At 49.2% G+C, this 22,500-nt stretch overlaps 1 protein-coding gene across 1 annotated transcript in view; it reads left to right on the top strand.

The window, feature by feature from the left end:
- The window catches only part of LOC112238901 (XK-related protein 7-like), a 23,870-nt gene extending 13,740 nt beyond the window's left edge, over positions 1-10,130 (top strand). Inside the window, exons 3-4 of the mRNA XM_042299954.1 lie at positions 7,741-7,928; positions 8,231-10,130. Of these exons, the coding sequence (XP_042155888.1) occupies positions 7,741-7,928; positions 8,231-9,016 (974 nt within the window). The 3' untranslated portion in view covers positions 9,017-10,130. The remainder of the gene's footprint in view (positions 1-7,740; positions 7,929-8,230) is intronic.
- The last annotated feature ends 12,370 nt before the right edge of the window (positions 10,131-22,500 follow it).

Genomic DNA, 22,500 nt, shown 5'->3' with positions numbered 1-22,500 from the left:
GATCTTCCACATGTTTGGTGTGTCTCCCAGGTGGCTTGTGGCAAACTTTAAACGACACTTTTTATGGATATCTTTAAGAAATGTCTTTCTTCTTGCCACTCTTCCATAAAGGCCAGATTTGTGCAATATACGACTGATTGTTGTCCTATGGACAGAGTCTCCCACCTCAGCTGTAGATCTCTGCAGTTCATCCAGAGTGATCATGGGCCTCTTGGCTGCATCTCTGATCAGTCTTCTCCTTGTATGAGCTGAAAGTTTAGAGGGACGGCCAGGTCTTGGTAGATTTGCAGTGGTCTGATACTCCTTCCATTTCAATATTATCGCTTGCTCCTTGGGATGTCAAAAGCTTTCTGCAAGTCTAACATGATCATACCTGTATAGTTCCCCCTTCTCACTTTCCTGCTTAATGTGGTCAAAAAGGTGGATAAGGCAAGTATCAGTGGGAAGAGCTGTTCTAAAGCCAGACTGGAGTACATAAAGAAAGTTTGTGCTCAAGAAAGTATCCCTCAAGTTGATTTAAAAAAAAAAAAATCTCTCAACAACTTTGGATAAGGTGCTGAGGATTTGACACAGGCCTGTAGTTTCCTACATTTGTTTTACTGCTCTTCTTGTGGAGAGCGGAAGTACCCGGTTCTGGTTTGAGATCATTGGGAAATGGACCACTACAAATAGAAAAGGTTTCACAATATAAGTTTTTTTTTTTTTTAAATCATTTTAGCACTGATACATAACCATCAGTCATCTTGGTGGGTACAACAGTGGTGCCACGTCTGAATGACAAATGTTGCTGTATTGTCACCAGTCCAGGCGAAAGGGAAGAGTCACAATGTTTCATTGAAATGTACAGTTGTGTATAGACCAAGTAGCTGAGGAAAATCGACGCTGTGGTCCCGAGCAACATCACTAAGAGGCCTACAGTACAAGATGATAACAGAAGAGGTCTGAGAACAGAGCCTTGAGGAAGACCTAAACTTACCTTAGATTTGTCTAGGTTGTGAGTTTAAATGTTTTACTGGCTTTCTGCGTGAAAATTATTTTTAGTTCTCTGTGACCTCGGTCAAAGTTGGTGTGTGTGTGGTCTGGAAATGTCTAATCTAGCAATCCTTCTATAATCTAAACCTCCTGGAACAAGGAGCTGAACAAACATACACACAAAGCCAACAGAATGACAGATATCTTAAGGTGCTACAGAGTTGATTCACCTGATATTGCCTGCTATTCTGTACCTGCCTGACTCTGCCCTGGATTACGAACCTCTGCCTGTCCTGACCCCGAGCCTGCCTGCTGTTCTGTACCTTATTGACTCTGCCCAGGATTACAGACCTCTGCATGACTTTGACCTGTCTTTTGCCTGCCCCCTGTTTGGGTCAATAAACACCTGTGACTCTAGCTGTCTGCGTCTGGATCTTATCCTGAGTTCTGATAGATACGAAAACAGACCAACAGATCCCTGAAGAAATTACAGCGCTGGCTGCAAGATCACACACACACGCACACACACACACACGCACACACACACACACACGCGCACACACACACACACACACACACACACACACTGTTAAAGGATTCCCATGTTATCTTCTTCTTTTCTCACAAATGTAATAATTTAAAAGTTGTTTGTGTGCCTCTGTCTCTGTTAAAGAGTCTGTTAGAGTCTGAGAACATGAGATCTATTATTCATTCTGGAGAAGAACAGGATTAATTAACATATTAGACATGTTAATTAGACCATAGCAGGAGAGTCAAAAGCAGCGAGACGGGAGACCTCATTTAACTTAATTAAATATTAATTTAGCAAAATGTTAATAATTTAATCTCATGTCCAATTAGTAATAAATCCGGTCTAAAGGCATGAAAAATGTAACAGCAAAACTCTAAAATTATAAAAGGGGTCTTTTAATGTCATTTTAATAAGTAGATGATGACAACAGACATCAGGCCTTTTAGAAAAATCCAAAGCAAACTCTTCTGATTCTGTCAGATCAAGTGTGTGTGTGGGTGGATGTGTGTGTGTGTGTGTGTGTGTGTGTGTGTGTGTGTGTGTGTGTGTGTGTGTGTGTGTGTGTGTGTGTGTGAGAGAGCGAGAGAGAGAGTGTGTGTGTGCATGCACTGTATAACGATCATGATGCTGCTTTAATCAAACAGAGGGTAGTGTAGACTGGGGTGGTCTAGACTGGGGTGGTCTAGACTGGGGTGGTCTAGACTGGGGTGGTCTAGACTGGGGTGGTATAGACTGGGGTAGTATAGACTGGGGTAGTATAGACTGGGGTAGTATAGACTGGGGTAGTATAGACTGGGGTGGTCTAGACTGGGGTAGTCTAGACTGGGGTGGTCTAGACTGGGCTGGTCTAGACTGGGGTGGTCTAGACTGGGGTGGTCTAGACTGGGGTAGTCTAGACTGGGGTGGTCTAGACTGGGGTAGTATAGACTGGGGTGGTCTAGACTGGGGTGGTCTAGACTGGGGTAGTATAGACTGGGGTGGTATAGACTAGGGTGGTATAGACTGGGGTGGTCTAGACTGGGGTGGTCTAGACTGGGGTGGTCTAGACTGGGGTGGTATAGACTGGGGTACTATAGACTGGGGTGGTATAGACTGGGGTGGTATAGACTGGGGGGTAGTCTAGACTGGGGTACTATAGACTGGGGTAGTCTAGACTGGGGTGGTATAGACTGGGGTAGTATAGACTAGGGTGGTATAGACTGGGGTGGTATAGACTGGGGTGGTCTAGACTGGGGTGGTATAGACTGGGGTGGTATAGACTGGGGTAGTATAGACTGGGGTAGTCTAGACTGGGGTGGTATAGACTGGGGTGGTATAGACTGGGGTGGTATAGACTGGGGTGGTATAGACTGGGGTGGGGTCTAGACTGGGGTGGTATAGACTGGGGTGGTATAGACTGGGGTGGTATAGACTGGGGTGGTCTAGACTGGGGTGGTCTAGACTGGGGTGGTATAGACTGGGGTAGTCTAGACTGGGGTAGTCTAGACTGGGGTAGTCTAGACTGGGGTGGTCTAGACTGGGGTGGTCTAGACTGGGGTGGTATAGACTGGGGTGGTATAGACTGGGGTGGTATAGACTGGGGTGGTATAGGGGTGGTCTAGACTGGGGGGTATGGACTGGGGTGGTATAGACTGGGGTGGTCGAGACGGAGGTGGTATAGACTGGGGTAGATGGACTGGGGTGGTATAGACTGGGGTGGTCTAGACTGGGGTGGTCTAGACTGGGGTGGTATAGACTGGGGTGGTATAGACTGGGGTGGTATAGACTGGGGTAGTATAGACTGGGGTGGTCTAGACTGGGGTGGTATAGACTGGGGTGGTATAGACTGGGGTAGTCTAGACTGGGGTGGTATAGACTGGGGTGGTCTAGACTGGGGTGGTATAGACTGGGGTGGTCTAGACTGGGGTGGTCTAGACTAGGGTGGTCTAGACTGGGGTGGTCTAGACTGGGGTAGTATAGACTGGGGTGGTATAGACTGGGGTGGTCTAGACTGGGGTGGTATAGACTGGGGTGGTCTAGACTGGGGTGGTATAGACTAGGGTGGTCTAGACTGGGGTGGTATAGACTGGGGTGGTCTAGACGGGGGTGGTATAGACTAGGGTGGTCTAGACTGGGGTGGTATAGACTAGGGTGGTCTAGACTGGGGTGGCATAGACTGGGGTGGTCTAGACTGGGGTGGTATAGACTGGGGTAGTCTAGACTGGGGTGGTCTAGACTGGGGTGGTATAGACTGGGGTGGTCTAGACTGGGGTAGTATAGACTGGGGTGGTATAGACTGGGGTGGTCTAGACTGGGGTGGTATAGACTAGGGTGGTATAGACTGGGGTAGTCTAGACTGGGGTGGTATAGACTGGGGTAGTATAGACTAGGGTGGTCTAGACTGGGGTGGTCTAGACTGGGGTGGTATAGACTAGGGTGGTATAGACTGGGGTGGTCTAGACTGGGGTGGTATAGACTAGGGTGGTCTAGACTGGGGTTGTATAGACTAGGGTGGTCTAGACTGGGGTGGTATAGACTGGGGTAGTCTACACTGTGGTGGTATAGACTGGGGTGGTATAGACTAGGATGGTCTAGACTGGGGTGGTATAGACTGGGGTGGTCTAGACTGGGGTGGTCTAGACTGGGGTGGTCTAGACTGGGGTAGTCTAGACTGGGGTACGATGGACTGGGGTTCTATAGACTGGGGTACTATAGACTGGGGTACTATAGACTGGGGTAGTCTAAACTGGGGTAGTCTAGACTGGGGTGGTCTAGACTGGGGTAGTCTAGACTGGGGTAGTCTAGACTGGGGTAGTATAGACTGGGGTAGTATAGACTGGGGTACGATGGACTGGGGTAGTATAGACTGGGGTACGATGGACTGGGGTAGTATAGACTGGGGTAGTATAGACTGGGGTAGTATAGACTGGGGTGGTATAGACTGGGGTGGTATAGACTGGGGTGGTATAGACTGGGGTAGTATAGACTGGGGTAGTATAGACTGGGGTAGTATAGACTGGGGTGCTATAGACTGGGGTAGTATAGACATGGGCATGGTTTGACATCTACTTCTGGGGTAGTATAGACTGGGGTATTATAGACTGGGGTACTTTAGACTGAGGTAGTATAGACTGGGGTGGTATAGACTGGGGTAGTATAGACTGGAATACTATAGACTGGGGTAGTATAGACTGGGTTAGTCTAGGCTGGGTTAGTCTAGACTGAGTTAGTCTAGACTGGGGTAGTCTAGACTGGGGTAGTCTAGACTGGGGTAGTCTAGACTGGGTTAGTCTAGGCTGGGTTAGTCTAGGCTGGGTTAGTCTAGGCAGGGTTAGTCTAGGCTGGGTTAGTCTAGGCTGGGTTAGTCTAGACTGGGTTAGTTTACTTTATTTAGGCTGAGCATGAGGGCTCGCTGGTCTTGTCTAGTTCGATGAGGTTATGTAATGTGTGTTTCTGAGGACAGAATCGAGGAACCGTAGTCTAGGCTGGGTTAGTCTAGGCTGGGTTAGTCTAGACTGGGTTAGTCTAGGCTGGGTAGGTCTAGACTGGGTTAGTCTAGGCTGGGTTAGTCTAGGCTGGGTTAGTCTAGACTGGGGTAGTATAGACTGGGGTAGTCTAGACGGGTAGTCTAGACTGGGGTAGTATAGACTGGGGTACTATAGATTGGGATAGTATAGACTGGTGTACTATAGACTGGGGTAGTATAGACTGGGGTAGTATAGACTGGGATACTATAGACATGGGCATGGTTTGACGTCTACTACTGGGGTAGTATAGACTGGGGTAGTCTAGACTGGGTGGTAGACTGGGATGGTCTAGACTGGGGTGGTATAGACTGGGGGGTAGACTGGGGTGGTATAGACTGGGGTGGTCTAGACTGGGGTAGTATAGACTGGGGTAGTATAGACTGGGGTAGTATAGACTGGGGTATAGAGTCTAGACTGGGGTAGTATAGACTGGGTTAGTCTAGGCTGGGGTAGTCTAGGCTGGGGTTAGTCTAGGCTGGGTTAGTCTAGACTGGTTAGTCTAGGCTGGGGTAGTATAGACTGGGGTAGTCTAGGCTGGGGTACGATGGACTGGGGTAGTATAGACCTACGATGGACTGGGGTTAGATGGACTGGGTAGTATAGGCTGGGTTAGCCTAGACTGGGGTTGGTATAGGCTGGGTTGGTATAGACTGGGTTGGTATAGGCTGGGTTAGTCTAGGCTGGGTTAGTCTAGGCTGGGTTAGTATAGACTGGGGTTATTTAGGCTGTATAGACATGGGATGGGCTCGCTGGTCTGGTCTACTTTAGACTGAGGTTATGTACTGTGTGTTTCTGAGGACAGAACTATGAGGAACCGTTAGTCTAGGCTGGGTTAGTCTAGGCTGGGTTAGTCTAGGCTGGGTTAGTCTAGGCTGGGTTAGTCTAGACTAGTCTAGACTTAGTCTAGGCTGGGTTAGTCTAGGCTGGGTTAGTCTAGGCTGGGTTAGTCTAGGCTGGGTTAGTCTAGGCTGGGTTAGTCTAGGCTGGGTTAGTCTAGACTGTTTTAGTTTAATTTATTTAGGCTGAGCATGAGGGCTCGCTGGTCTTGTCTAGTTCGATGAGGTTATGTAATGTGTGTTTCTGAGGACAGAATCGAGGAACCGTAGTCTAGTCTAGGCTGGGTTAGTCTAGGCTGGGTTAGTCTAGGCTGGGTTAGTCTAGGCTGGGTTAGTCTAGGCTGGGTTAGTCTAGGCTGGGTTAGTCTAGACTGGGGTAGTATAGACTAGGGTATTATAGACTGGGGTAGTCTAGACTGGGGTAGTCTAGACTGGGGTAGTATAGACTGGGGTACTATAGATTGGGATAGTATAGACTGGCTTACTATAGACTGGGGTAGTATAGACTGGGGTAGTATAGACTGGGATACTATAGACATGGGCATGGTTTGACGTCTACTACTGGGGTAGTATAAACTGGGGTAGTATAGACTGGGGTACTATAGACTGGGGTGGTATAGACTGGGGTGGTATAGACTGGGGTAGTATAGACTGGGGTACTATAGACTGGGGTACTATAGGCTGGGTTAGTCTAGGCTGGGTTAGTATAGACTGGGGTAGTATAGACTGGGGTAGTATAGACTGGGTTAGTCTAGGCTGGGTTAGTCTAGGCTGGGGTAGTCTAGACTGGGGTAGTCTAGACTGGGGTAGTCTAGGCTGGGTTTGCCTAGGCTGGGTTAGCCTAGGCTGGGTTAGTCTAGGCTGGGTTAGTCTAGACTGGGTTAGTCTAGGCTGGGTCAGTCTACTTTATTTAGGCTGAGCATGAGGGCTCGCTGGTCTTGTCTACTTCGATGAGGTTATGTAATGTGTGTTTCTGAGGACAGAATCGAGGAACCGTAGTCTAGACTGGGTTAGTCTAGACTACGGTTCCTCAATTCTGTCCTCTGGGTTAGTCTAGACTGGGTTAGTCTAGACTGGGGTAGTATAGACTGGGGTACTATAGATTGGGATAGTATAGACTGGTGTACTATAGACTGGGGTAGTATAGACTGGGGTAGTATAGACTGGGATACTATAGACATGGGCATGGTTTGACGTCTACTACTGGGGTAGTATAGACTGGGGTAGTCTAGACTGGGGTAGTATAAACTGGGGTAGTATAGACTGGGGTGGTATAGACTGGGGTAGTATAGACTGGGGTAGTATAGACTGGGGTACTATAGACTGGGGTGGTATAGACTGGGGTGGTATAGACTGGGGTAGTATAGACTGGAGTACTATAGACTGGGGTAGTATAGACTGGGTTAGTATAGACTGGGTTAGTATAGACTGAGGTAGTATAGACTGGGTTAGTCTAGGCTGGGTTAGTCTAGGCTGGGTTAGTCTAGGCTGGGTTAGCCTAGGCTGGGTTAGCCTAGGCTGGGTTAGTCTAGGCTGGGTTAGTCTAGACTGGGTTAGTCTAGGCTGGGTCAGTCTACTTTATTTAGGCTGAGCATGAGGGCTCGCTGGTCTGGTCTACTTCGATGAGGTTATGTAATGTGTGTTTCTGAGGACAGAATTGAGGAACCGTAGTACAGGCAGTTATATAAAAACACAGGGAATCTCTGAACAGAGTCCAGTCATGTAAAGACTGTACATCCTCCGTACCAGTCATCCCTCTCTGTCCCCATCTGTTGGTTTCTCTGCCTCGCTTCTCTAGTCTCTCTGGCCTGGATGATAGCATCCTACCAGATGGTGTCTCAAACACCTTTCTTTCTCAAATCTCTCTGTCATATCTCTTCCCCACTCTCTCCAGGTCTCTCTGCCTCAGCCTCCTTGGTCTCTCTGGCCTGGATAATAGCGTCCTACCAGAAGACTCTGAGGGACTCCAGAGATGACAAGCTCCCGATGTCCTACAAGGCTGTGATTGTCCAGATGCTGTGGCACTTCTTCACCATCGGGGCCAGGACCATCGCCTTCGCCCTGTTCGCCTCAGTGTTCCAGGTAAAAGGTTACAGACCACACAGAACATGCACTGAGAAAAGTGTATTTTTCTATAATTTAAACAAAGTTATCATTATTTTCAAATTCTTGCTGGGTACAGTCGTATAATTCTGGTAACTTTCCCCAAATCCCCATTTCTTTTAGAAATCCTGGTTTAGAGGAGTCTGGATTTCCTGTTTATTCCCTCTAAGTGGGATTTTGGGAAAAAAAAACCTGGGAATTTTCTGAAAGTTACCTGACCTTTTGCAACCGTTGAGCTGTTGTTTTTTCTTTTTTTAAATGTTGACGTCTCTGTGTTGCAGCTCTACTTCGGTATCTTCATCGTGAGCCACTGGTGCCTCATGACGTTCTGGATCATCCAGGGGGAGACAGACTTCTGCATGTCCAAGTGGGAGGAGATCATCTATAACATGGTAGTGGGCATCGTCTATATCTTCTGCTGGTTCAACGTCAAGGAGGGCCGTGCTCGCTTCAGGATGTGGCTCTATCACACGGTGACTCTGGTAGAGAACGTGTCCCTCATCGCGGCGTGGTATCTTTACCGCGGGCCGAACACCTCAGACTTTTATGCCCTCATCGTGGTGTGTGTGGTGGTTTGTAGCTACGCTCTGGGGATCTTCTTCATGTTGGGGTATTATTGTCTCCTGCACCCTGACGGGCCGGTGTCCGCGGCTCAGTGGGGGGGGTGTGTGGAGGACGGGGGGTTGATGGTGGAGTCCTGTGTGACCCCAGCCGAGGCATCACCATTCCCCCCTCCAGACGTGGTCACCAGCCCCCCTAGGACTCTAACTAGGACTGCAGGTGCGGATCGGGGCGAGGTGGTACCAGGAGATCTAGCTGTGTTCCAGGTTAGATCCACCACCACTACCTCTCTGGCCCTGGCCCCTCGGCCCCTCAGGACAGAGGGGCCAGTGATCCGGATAGACCTTCCCAGAAAAAGGTACCCTGCCTGGGATGCTCACTTCATCGACAGGCGGCTACGGAAGACCATCCTTGTCCTGGAGAACACCTCCCCGGTCACGCCCAGGATCCAATACCGCAGTCTGAGCAAACCCAAGGAGGTTATGGAGTATGAGACTACCGTGTAATGTAACGTAATCTAGCTACACTACCTCCACCAGTACAGCAGGGGGCTCCACCAGCCAGGTGAAGAAAGAGAATGGACCATGGTACTCAACTCTTATCCTCCTGTTTGAAGTAAATTAAAGGGTGCTTGGAGACAACAGTGTATACTATAAGTGTACCTTACTCCCTCTGTGGGAAGGGGAGACAAGGGGAGTTGAGAGAAGAAGGTTGAGGAGGCGGTGCTATTGGAGGACTGTGTACAGGTGTAAGACAGGTGTCAGGGATTTACAGGTCAGGTGACGTGGGCGTGTCAGTAAATGTACCTGTTTATGACCAGTGCATGTGTGGAGTGTTTCCGCTCAGCTGTTGCCAGGTAACACATTCTGTGTGTACTATAGGAGCCAATCGGCTGTAGCCGAGATCGAGGGTGAGAGGTGAAAGGTCATCTAAAGTCACACCAGGTCGTGCCCTTATGGAGAACTGCAGGAGGAGACACTGAAACAAGACATGGGTCATGAGTCTCTTAACACTGAAACAAGATAGGACATGGGTCATGAGTCTCTCAACACTGAAACAAGCTAGGACATGGGTCATAAGTCTCTCAACAATGAAACAGTGAACACAGTCATGTCAACGATGATGATAGGTGACTGCTGTGATGCTCATGATGATGATGATGATGATGGTGATTGTGCAGCCTTGTCCCAGATATATTTGTGCTGACTTCTATGTTCATTTTCTTGACAATGACCGCAGGAGTTGACAAGACATGATGTTGTTGACAGTGATGCTCATGTAGAAATAACTGGGAAATCGTAATTCACCATTCAGCTGTTATGAGGAAGGACTCAAAGCTGATTGGGTAGAAAACGTTGTTGTCATAGTAACATGAAAACAGTGACAGTGGTGTGTTGATGACCTGCTTCAGTGATTGGAGGTTCGGTTTAGCAAATTCAAATCATTCATTACCTTTATTCATGTAGGATTATTTATTGTCCTGTTTATTTGTATATTTTAAAATCGTTTACTTGCTCAGTGGCCATGCCTTTGATAATGTTTCTTATCAAGGTGTAAACATATACAGTGTCTTGCCAAAGTATTCACCCAGTTTTTTCCTATTTTGTTGCCTTACAACCTGGAAATAAAATTGATTTTTTTTTTTTTTGGTGGGTTTGTATCATTTAATTTACACAACATGCCTACCACTTTGAAGATGCAAAATATTTGTTCTTGTGAAACAAACAAGAAATAAGACAACAAAAAAAAACACAGAAAACTTGAGCGTGCATAACTATTCACCCCCCAAAGTCAAAACTTTGTAGAGCCACCTTTTGTAGCAATTACAGCTGCAAGTCTCTTGGGGTATGTCTCTATAAGCTTGGCACATCTAGCCACTGGTATTATTGCACATTCTTCAAGACAAAACTGCTCCAGCTCCTTCAAGTTGGATGGGTTCCGCTGGTGTACAGCAATCTTTAAGTCTTACCACAGATTCTCAATTGGATTGAGGTCTGGGCTCTGACTAGGTCATTCCAAGTCATTTAAATGTTTCCCCTTAAACCACTCAAGTGTTGCTTTAGCAGTATGCTTAGGGTCATTGTCCTGCTGGAAGGTGAACCTCCATCTCAGTCTCAAATCTCTGGGAGACTCAAACTGGTTTCCCTGAAGAATATCCCTGTATTTAGCGCCATCCATCATTCCTTCAATTCTGACCAGTTTCTCAGTCCCTGCCAATCAAAAACATCTCCACAGCATGATGCTGCCACCACCATGCTTCACTGTGGGGATGGTGCTCTCGGGGTGATGAAGGTGTTGGGTTTGCGCCAGACATCGAGTTTTCCTTAAAGCTCAATTTTTGTCTCATCTGACCAGAGTACCTTCTTCCATATGTTTGGGGAGTCTCCCACATGCCTTGTTGGCAGACACAAAACGTGTTTGCTTATTTTTTTTCTTTAACAAGTCCAATACGGCAAATGAAAGATAAACAACTTGTTAATCTACCCATCGTGTCCAATTTTTTCAAAAATGCTTTACAGCTAAAGCACAACATATGATTATGTTAGGTCAGAGTTAAGTCACAAAAACACACAGACATTTTCCAGCCAAAGATAGGAGTCACAAAAAGCAGAAATATAGATAAAATTAATCACTAACCTTTGATGATCTTCATCAGATGACACTCATAGGACATCATGTTACACAATACATGTATGTTTTGTTCGATAATGTGCATATTTATATCCAAAAATCTCAGGTTACATTGGTGTATTACGTGCAGTAATGTTTTGATTCCAAAACATCCGGTGATTTTGCAGAAATACTAATAATAAACATTGATAAAAGATGCAAGTGTTATTCACAGAATTAAAGATAGACTTCTCCTTAATGCAACCGCCATGTCAGATTTCAAAAAAACTTTACGGAAAAAGCATAATCTGAGAACGGCGCTCAGAACCCAAAACAGCCATTTTGGCGTCAACAGAAGCTAGAAAAAACACTATAAATATTCACTTACCTTTGATGATCTTCATCAGAAGGCACTCCCAGGAATCCCAGTTCGACGATAAATTACTTATTTGTTCCATAAAGCCCATCATTTAGCCACTTGTTGTTAGTGTGTTCAGCCCAGTAATCCATCTTCATGAGGCGCAAGCAATTCCTCCAGACAAAAACTCGAAAAGTTCCATTACAGTCAGTAAAAACAAGTCAAATGATGTATGCAATCGATCTTTAGGATGTTTTTAACATAAATCAGCAATAAGGTTCCAACTGGAGAATTTCATTGTCTGAAGAAAAGCATTGGAACGAGAGCTAACTTTGTCGGGAACGCGCATTATGAGACCGAGGCTCTCTGCTATTATGAGCCCCTCCTTTATAGTAGAAACCTCAAACCAGTTTCTAAAGGTGGTGACATCTAGTGGAAGCCCTAGGAAGTGCATCCTCATTCATATATTACTGGGATTTCAATAGGCACTGTTTTGAAAATCAATTTCTCACTTCCTACTCACAGACATCATTCAAACAGTTTTAGAAACTTCAGAGAGTTTTCTATCCAATACTAATAATAATATGCATATATTAGCATCTGGGACAGAGTAGGAGGCAGTTCAGTCTGGGCACACCATTCATCCAAAAGTGAAAATGCTGCCCCCTATCCCAAAAAGGTTAAGCAATGGCTTTTTTCTGGCCACTCTTCCGTAAATCCCAGCTCTGTGGAGTGTATGGCTTAAAGTGGCAATATGGACAGATACTCCAATCTCCGCTGTGGAGCTTTGCAGCTCCATCAGGGTTATCTTTGGTCTCTTTGTTGCCTCTGATTAATGTCCTCCTTGCCTTGTCTGTGAGTTTTGGTGGGTGGCACTCTCTTGGCAGGTTTGTTGTGGTGCCATATTCTTTCCATTTTTTAATCATGGATTTAATGGTGCTCCGTGGGATGTTCAACATTTCAGATAATTTCTTATATCCCAACCCTGATCTGTACTTCTCCACCACTTTGTCCCTGACCTGTTTGGAGAGCTCCTTGATCTTCATGGTGGTACTTGCTTGGTGGTGCCCCTTGCTTAGTGGTGTTGCAGACTCTGGGGCCTTTCAGAACAGGTGTATATGTACTGAGATCATGTGACAGATCATGTGACACTTAGATTGCACACAGGTGGACTTTATTTAACTAATTATGTGACTTCTGAAGGTAATTGGTTGCACCAGATCTTATTTAGGAGCTTCATAGCAAAGGGGGTGAATACATATGCACACACCACTTTTCACTTTTTTATTTTTGAGAATTTTTTAAACGTGTTCATTTTTTAATTTCACCAATTTGGACTATTTGGACAAAATAGGAAAAACGCCAAGGGGGATGAATACTTTTGCAAGGCACTGTATACATGTATATATTGGAGATACTAGATTCTTTCTGTCTGTCTGCCTGTATGCCTGTCTGTCTGCCTGTATGCCTGTCTGTCTGCCGTCTATCTGCCTGTCTGTCTGCCTGTTTGCCTGTCTGTCTGCCGTCTGTATGTATGTCTGTCTGTCTGCCTGTTTACCTGTCTGTCTGTCTGTATGTATGTCTGTCTGTCTGCCTGTTTGCCTGTCGTCTGTCTGTCTGCCTGTCTGTCTGTCTGTCAGTCTGCCGTCTGTATGTCTGCCTGTCTGTCTACCGTCTGCCTGTCTGTCTGTCTGTCTGTCTGCCTGTCTGTCTGTCTGCCATCTGTATGTCTGCCTGTCTGTAATATGTATGTTTGATCTGTGGTTTGGTAATGCTGCTTCTATTATCATTAACGAGCAGATAAAATGTAAAAGGAGAAAAAAAAAGCTGTGATACAAAATGTAGATGGGAAAATACCGTAGTAAAATGGCCGACCAAGCAGCCTAAAAAAAACAACACAAAACTGATTTGGAGAGTTTTTTTTTTGTTCAATAATAACCCATGTGTAAAGGTTTTCTTTAGGTGAAGTAGAGGAGGACCAAAATGCAGCAGGATTGTTATTCATGTTTTTTAATGATATAAACTATACATGAAGAAACTAACAAAAACAATAAATGTGAGAAAACCTAAACAGCCTATCTGGTGACAACAAACACAAAGACAGGAACAATCACCCACAAAACACTCAAAGAATATGGCTGCCTAAATATGGTTCCCAATCAGAGACAACGATAAACACCTGGCTCTGATTGAGAACCACTCCAGACAGCCATAGACTATGCTAGATACCCCCACTAAGCCACAAACCCAATACCTAACAAAACCCCAAGACAAAACACACCACAATAAACCCATGTCACACCCTGGCCTGACCAAATTAATAAAGAAAACACAAAATACTAAGACCAGGGCGTGACAGAACCCCCCCCCCAAGGTGCGGACTCCCGACCGCACAACTAAACCCATAGGGGAGGGTCCGGGTGGGCGTCTGTCTACGGTGGCGGCTCCGGCTCGGGACGTGGACCCCACTCCAACCAAGTCTTTGTCTCTTTGCCTTGCGTCCTTAGATAGGCGATCCTCGCCGCCAAACTTGGCCTAGTAGTCCTCACCAAGAGCCCCACAGGACTGAGGGGCAGCTCGGGACTGAGAAGAAGCTCGGGACTGAGGGGAAGCTCGGCACTGAGGGGTAGCTCGGCACTGAGGGGAAGCTCGGCACTGAAGGGAAGCTCGGCACTGAGGGGAAGCTCGGCACTGAGGGGAAGCTCGGCACTGAGGAGAAGCTCAGCACTGAGGGGAAGCCCAGTACCGAGAGGAAGCCCAGTACCGAGAGGAAGCCCAGTACCGAGAGGAAGCTCAGGCAGGTAGTTGGCTCTGTCAGATCCTGGCTAGCTGGTGGTTCTGGCAGATCCTGGCTGACTGGCGGTTCCGGCAGATCCTGGCTGACTGGCGGATCCTGGCTGACTGGCGGATCTGGAAGATCCTGGCTGACTGGCAGATCCTGGCTGACTGGCGGTTCCGGCAGATCCTGGCTGACTGGCGGATCCTGGCTGACTGGCGGATCTGGAAGATCCTGGCTGACTGGCAGATCCTGGCTGACTGGCGGATCTGGAAGATCCTGGCTGACTGGCGGATCCTGGCTGAATGGCGGATCTGGAAGATCCTGGCTGACTGGCGGATCTGGAAGATCCTGGCTGACTGGCGGATCCTGGCTGACTTGCGGATTTGGAAGATCCTGGCTGACTGGCAGATCCTGGCTGCAGATCCTGCTGACTGGCGGATCTGGAAGATCCTGGCTGACTGGCGGACCCTGGCTGACTGGCGGATCTGGAAGATCCTGGCTGACTGGCGGATCTGGAAGATCCTGGCTGCCTGGCGGATCCTGGCTGACTGGCGGATCTGGAAGATCCTGGCTGACTGGCGGATCTGGAAGATCATGGCTGACTGGCGGATCTTGGCTGACTGGCGGATCTGGAAGATCATGGCTGAGTGGCGGATCCTGGCTGAGTGGCGGATCCTGGCAGACTGGCGGATCCTGGCAGACTGGCGGATCCTGGCTGACTGGCGGATCCTGGCTGACTGGCGGATCCTGGCTGATCCTGGCAGACTGGCGGCTCTGGCGGCGCTGGGCAGACTGGCGGCACTTGCGGCGCTGGGCAGACTGGCGGCACTGGCGGCGCTGGGCAGACTGGCGGCGCTGGGCAGACTGGCGGCACAGGCGGCGCTGGGCAGACGGGTGGCTCAGATGGCGCTGGGCAGACGGGAAGCTCCGGCAACGCTGGAGAGGAAGGCTCTGGCAGCGCTGGACTAAGGAGCTCTGGCGCCTCTAGAATGAGGGGCTCTTGCGCCTCTGGACTGAGGGGCGGGAGCTCTGGCAGCGCCGAAAAGGCGGGAGACTCTGGCTGCGCTGGAGAGGAGGAAGGCTTCGGCAGCGCTGGACAGGCGGGACGCACTGTAGGCCTGATGCGTGGTGCTGGCACTGGTGGTACTGGGCCGAGGACACGCACAGGAAGCCTGGTGCGGGGAGCTGCCACCGGAGGGCTGGTGTGTGGAGGTGGCACTAGATGGACCGGACCGTGAAGGCGTACTGGAGATCTTGAGAGCAGGGCTGGCACTAACCGCCCTGGCTGGATCTTCACCCTAGCCCGGCAGATGTTGGAAGCTGGGATGTAGCGCACCGGACTAAGCACGCGTACTGGGGACACCGTGCGAACCACCGCATAACACGGTGCCTGACCAGCACCACGCTCGCCACAGTTAGCACTGCTAGGAGAGCACTGTAGTGCTGAGATGGCACAGGACGTGCAAGGCTAGGGAGGTGCACAGGAGGCCTGATGCGTGAGGCTGGCACAATCTTCACCAGCCGACTAACACGCACCTCAGGACGAGTATGGAGCGCTGACCCAGGTGCCATCAAATCCCCGACACGCTCCGTCGGGCGAATTCCGTACCTAAAGCGCCAACACAGCAACTCCCTCATAACTCTCTCCTCCAATTTCCCCATTAACTCCTTCACAGTCTCTGCTTCGCTCACCTCCAACACCGGCTCTGGTTCTGGTCTCCTCCTTGGCTCCCCACGATAAACAGGGGGAGTTGGCTCAGGTCTGAACCCTGACTCTGCCACACTCTCCCTGAGTCCCCCCCCGAAACATTTTTGGGGCTGACTCTCGGGCTTCCTTCTGCGCCGCCGTGCTTGTCTCTCCAACTCCATTCTCCTATAACCCTCTTCTCACTGCTCCAGCGAATCCCAGGCGGGCTCCGGCACTCTCTCTGGGTCGACCGCCCACCTGTCTAATTCCTCCCAAGTCGTATACTCCAAACTTCGTAGCTCCTGCTGCCGCTGCCTGTCACCACGCCGCTTGGTCCTGTTGTGGTGGGTGATTCTGTTACGGCTTTCTTTAGGTGAAGTAGAGGCGGACCAAAATGCAGCAGGATTGTTATTCATGTTTTTTAATGATATAAACTATACATGAATAAACTAACAAAAACAATAAATGTGAGGAAACCTAAACAGCCTATCTTTTTTTTTTTTTTTTTTTATAAAAAAAATGTTTTATTATCTTCAATACCATTCATTCTTTACAACTCATAATTTTCATACATACTCAAATAATGGTATTTTAATTTGACTAATTTAACTAAACAAAAACCCCAAACAAAACCTCAGGGGAGCATCTTCCATCCCCGTCACCCTACAAACTACCTTTCCCTATCTCCCTGTCCCTAATCTATCCCCTTACAAATCTAAATGACACCCAGCCCTAAACCCCCCTTCCACCTCTCCCGAGCAGCATGCTGCCCCCACTTCCTCTCCTCCCTCTTCATCCTCCCCCTCAAATCTCCTTCCACCCTCCTCACTATCCCTTCCACCCCCAATCTCTCCCTGTCTTCACCATGTTCTGCCTGGCTTCCCACAGCCCCCGTTTAAAGAGACTCATGAGAAGCCAGAGCAGAAACCTGTCCCTATCCGTCCCTCTCGCTCTCCCTACACCTCTCTCTAACCTGGCCCACGTCAATACAAAATCCCCCTTACCAAACCTAACAACACCCGTGCCCTAGCCCATACTACTCCGGCAAAGGCACAGTCCCAAAAGACATGGCGCACAGTCTCCTCCCTGCCACAAGAGGATCTTGGACAGGTGGGGGATTGCACCAAACTATACCGGTACATGATGGAACGTACCGGCAAGCACTTATGGAGGCTCAACCAATTCAGGTCCTTGAGCCTGTTGTCCAGACCCCGCGCCTGCACTCCCTCCCAGACCACTTCCGAGATGCCCACTACAGGCGCCGGACTCCCTGCCTTTCTGACCTCCTCGTACAGGTGCCTGTGATCTAAACCTACTCGGGCAACTTCAACCTCAGGGTGTGCACGCAGCCACTTGGCCGCATGACCAAAGTGCCACGGCAGCTGTTCCGCCCGAGGACCCGTGTTAGACCACACCATTACGCTTCTCGCCTGATACGAGAAGAACACCCGCAGGAGGTAACCGGACGGGTGTATCACTGGATGAGCAAGCTCCGTTAACAAGAAAGAAACAAAAATTGTGTCCAGCTTGAGGGGGAAATGTGGTACCCCCCCTACCTCCCTCCCCGATGGGACAGAGCATGCGTGCCCTGGCGACCCACTCGCACCTGCCACTCCACATGAACTGAAACACAAGCCTCACTAGAGGCCTCCTCAGACAAGCCGGCAATGGGTAGATGTACGCCAAATACAAAAGAGACGGCAACACATCCACCTTTAGGACCAGGACTTTGCCCATAAAAGACAAATACCTAGCCTTCCACATTGCTAGCTTCCTCTGTACCACTGCGATACGCATGTTCCAGTTTAGCGTCGCTGAGCCGGAGGTCTCAAAATGGACCCCGAGAATCCTCAGGGCCCCCTCACAGAGAGAGAACCCCCCCCCGGGCACATCCGTTCTACCGCGCCATCTTCCGAAAAACTTGACGGAAGACTTTGCATGGTTCAGAACCGCTCCCGACGCTCGGGTGAAATCCCCAAAGATGGCAAGGGACCTTGTCAGGCACGAGTCCTTGCACAGCAGCAAGGAAGTGTCGTCGGCGTACTGCGTCATCTTAACACGCAGCCCACCACTTCCAGGGATCAACAAGCCTTCCACCCCTGTGTCTGCCCTAATGGCAGCCCCCAGAGGCTCCATGTACAGAACGAAGAGGAGAGCCGAGAGTGGGCACCCCTGCCTGACCCCAGACGAGAGGTCAAAAACGTCACCCAAGTGACTATTTACACTAACTCGGCACCCCGCTCCGACATATAATGTACGAATCCATCCTATGAACTTCTCCCCAAATCCTAATCGACCTAACACTCTGAATAAAAAGGATCTATTCACGCGATCAAAGGCTTTCGCCTGATCTAGCGCTGCTACCATTAAAGGCAGTCCTCTATCTTCAACCCAAGCGATGGAGTCCCTGATTAACTGTAGGTTCCATCTAATAGAGCGGCCCTCTACCCCGCACGTCTGATCCTCATGGACGACGTAGGGAAGGGCTGTGCGCAACCGGTCTGCTAAAACCTTTGCAAGTAGCTTGTAATCTACACACAGCATGGTCAACGGCCGCCAGTTGCCAAGGTCTGTTACTTCCCCCTTCTTATATAAAAGTGACAGCACACCAACAGCCATTGATCCCCCGGGACCCCGTCTCAAGGATGGCCTTCAAGACTTCGAGGACCACTGGTCCAAGTATACCCCAAAACTTGAGATAAAACTCAGCCGGCAGCCCATCCATCCCAGGCACCTTCCCTTTTCCCATCCTCCTAAGAGCGCTCTCAACCTCTTCTAGTGAAATCTGGGCCTCCATCACTTCTCTAATGTCCTCCGGCAACCGCCTGGACAAGTGTTCTAAAACACATTTCCCTGCTCTACATCTATTTCCCTTTCCTTAAATAAACCTTGGAAATGATCAGTTGTCACCCTGACCATATCCTCTGGTTCTCTAACTATACTACCATTTTCTTCCCTAACGCCATGCATTACCTTCCTACTCTGTCTGGCCCTAACCGACTTAAAGAACATAGCAGAACAAGTCTCATTGTGTTCTAGAAAGCCACTATGCGCACGCTCCAGGAAAGCTCGAGCCTTCCGCTCCTGCAACTCCCTGAGCTGCGCCTTTAGGGTAGCGGATCTCTCCCAGTCAAACGACCCGCCGAGGTTGCCTGCCTCGTACTCGAGTTCAATTAACCTTTGGATACGATCCACCTCCCTCCTCTCCTCCCTTTTTTTCCTCTTGCAATACCCTATTATAAAAGCCCTAATCCTCACCTTAACTAATTCCCACCACTCTAACACCCCCTCGCACATGGACCGGAGGCCTTCAAGCCTCCAAAAGAAACCATAAAACCCGTCAACAAAAGCCTGCTCCTCCAGCACATCCCGATCTAACTTCCAGTACCCCTACCAAAGAGGCAGACTGGCGACCCCACCTGCAGGAGCACCCCGTCGTGATCCGAAAAGAAAACAGGCAACAGCCGCCCAGACAACTTACCCAAAGACCTGGGTACAAAAATATAGTCGAGCCTCCGCTCAACCCCCCTGGAGTTGCGCCATGTAGGACCGGCCATTTTCGGAGTAGTGTGCAGACCACCATCAACCAGACCATGGCAAGCCATTAGCCCGGTAATGGCGCCTGCACTGCTATCCCCCCCTATTCCTAAATCTGTATTAAAATCCCCCCTATCACTAATTTCCTATTTGTGACACACAGGGGCGTCAGACAGTCCACCATCTCCCTCCTGTCTGCCACCACCTGTGGCCCATACACCACCACTAATCTAAATTTACAATCCCTTATCGTGACATCCACCCCTATAACCCTCCCCTGCATTACCACAAAAGAATCCTCCACTTTTACCTCCCTGTGCCCACACAAAATCCCTACCCCGATGAGTGCACCCCCAATACCCCAAACCGACTCCCCCTTGTCCCACTCCCTCTTAAACCTACTAACATCCCCTCCATCCCTCAGGTGAACCTCCTGTAAAAACAAAAATCAAACCCCACACCCTCCAAATAACTAAAAACCGCCCTCCTCTTAACAAAATCCCTTAAACCCCTTACATTTAAACTAACAAAAGTAAAATTAGACCCCATGAAAGAATAAAATAAAAACATGTAATACACTCAAATTCTAAACCCAGACAGAAAAAAAAAAAAACAGGAGACTCACCCGATGCTCCCCTGCTCCATATCTACCGGTGAGAACACCATCCGTACTCCCGACATCCCCCTCTTCCTCCATCTCACCAACCCAGGATGCAGGAATAGTGTTTGGCTCCGGGGTGCCCTGCACCCTGGGTCTACCCCCACACTCCTCCCCCTCCCCAGTGCTGCAGCTGGTTTGGAAAAAAATCGGGAGGCTGAGTCCCCAAACAAAAACTCCCCACCTCCTCCTGTACCCAGTCCTGAGTCTTGTTAGGTGTGTCCCCACCCAACAGAAGTTGAGGGCCTGGGGAAACCAACAGCAACCCAGAGGTTTCTCCCACCCCCATCACTCTTAGCCATCCCCTCCCTCTCACTGTCGGCCAATCGCACCCTCCTCTTCATTCTCTTCTTTGGTGATGGCGGCAGTGGAGAGATACCACCCTCCCCCCCGCCAGCTCCTCCACCATACCCCTCATCTCTTCCACCAGGGCACTTTCCCCCCAGTCCACTTGCTCTTCCACCGTCTCCTTCTCCAACACTCCTCCCTCGCTTTCTTCTCTCTCATGCTCCTCCACTCGGTTGCCTTCTTCCGCCGCTTTTCCTGGTTCTCCTACTCCCGTGCCTTCTGTTTCCTTCTCTCTTCCATCCGCCGCTTCTTGCTCCTCCTCCTTCCTTGCGGCCTTCCCCTCTGGACCTGTACTCTGGTCATGAGGCTTGCTTCCTGCCCCTCCTCTTCTTCCCCCATCCCCCCCCGCTCCTGCTCCCCCCAGCCGCAGACGCATATGACCTCTGACGAGCCGGGCACCCCGCCACAGGTGTGCTGACGAGCCACACCCGTGGCACGCCTTAGGCTTGTCACAATCCCTCGCCTCGTGTTCCTCAGATCCACAAAATCTGCATTTTCTTGTGCTGCACGAGGCGAATATGTGGCCGTAGGCCATACAGCGCCTGCAAAATGGGGGCTGACGTGCATAAAACAACGTCCCCCTGTCAGCCCCTAGGGAGAACATAGCAGGAGGATGGAGGTAGCCACCATGTCCCTTTGGGTCCTCCCTGAGGAGGGCCTGGAAGCCTCTCCTCCCATTCCAAAACCCAAGGGAGTCTTTGAGGTGCCTTGCTGAGGAGACGTTATCCATGTATCTCCCCAGAAAGGCCCTCACCTCTTCGTCCTTAACGTATGGGTTGTAAATGTTGACAGTTACAACCCTAAAGTTGTTCTTCGCCAGGCTTGTTATTTCATAGTGGCTCATCGGCCTCTCACCTCCCACTGCTCTTGCCCTTCTCAGGATATCATCGTGTTTCTCCTCTGTATATAGTGCCACGTCGTATGCTCCCTCCAACGAGTTGCCTTGGAAACAAAACACGTCCTTCACCGTCAGCTTTAGAATCCCCATCAATATTATCCTTCCAAAAGTTTCCCGTCCTAAAGGCTCCAACTCCTTTTCCTTCCAAGCAAACCGAATCGTGTTGGCCAGCCCAATCCCAGGGACCGACCGTGTTGATGGATTTAGCACCATCTCCGCAAGGAGAATGGCGCTCGTTCTCTTCTCTTCCAAAACAAGGAAAAAAGAAAAACCAAAGTGACTGAGCCTATCTGGTGCAAACTAACACAGAGACAGGAACAATCACCCACAAAACACTCAAAGAATATGGCTGCCTAAATATGGTTCCCAATCAGAGACAACGATAAACACCTGCCTCTGATTGAGAACCACTCCAGACAGCCATAGACTATATAAAAAAACACAAAATACTAAGACCATGTTTCCTCAGGCGTGACACCATGTCTCTTTGGTCAATACAGTGGTATGACTTGTTCACTGCATAACAATCACGTACTAAAGACTGCCAAATCAAATGATGTTCCTACATTCTATATGTTTACATCCATTTAGTATATTTTCATTTCTCTTTTTGTCTGGGTTTGTGCCCTCATGTATCCGCTATCTCGTCTCTCTCTCTCTCTCTCTCTCTCTCCTCTCTCTCTCTCTCTCTCTCTCTCTCTCTCTCTCTCTCTCTCTCTTGTCTATGTTCACGGTCACCCACCGTATCTCTTCTCTCTCTCTCTCTCGTCATGCCCTTTTGCGTCTCCAGAGAACTAGTAACATTCCACTGGGTCTCCAGAGAACTAGTAACATTCCACTGGGTCTCCAGAGAACTAGTAACATTCAACTGGGTCTCCAGAGAACTAGTAACATTCCACTGGGTCTCCAGAGAACTAGTAACATTCCACTGGGTCTCCAGAGAACTAGTAACATTCCACTGGGTCTCCAGAGAACTAGTAACAATCCACTGGGTCTCCAGAGAACTAGTAACAATCCACTGGGTCTCCAGAGAACTAGTAACATTCCACTGGGTCTCCAGAGAACTAGTAACATTCCACTGGGTCTCCAGAGAACTAGTAACATTCCACTGGGTC

This window comes from Oncorhynchus tshawytscha, linkage group LG16 (genome assembly GCF_018296145.1).
Source record: "Oncorhynchus tshawytscha isolate Ot180627B linkage group LG16, Otsh_v2.0, whole genome shotgun sequence".
In the NCBI taxonomy this organism is placed as follows: Eukaryota; Metazoa; Chordata; class Actinopteri; order Salmoniformes; family Salmonidae; genus Oncorhynchus; species Oncorhynchus tshawytscha.
Note: the sequence above shows the minus strand (reverse complement) of the source record. Positions and strands in the feature narration are given on the sequence as shown.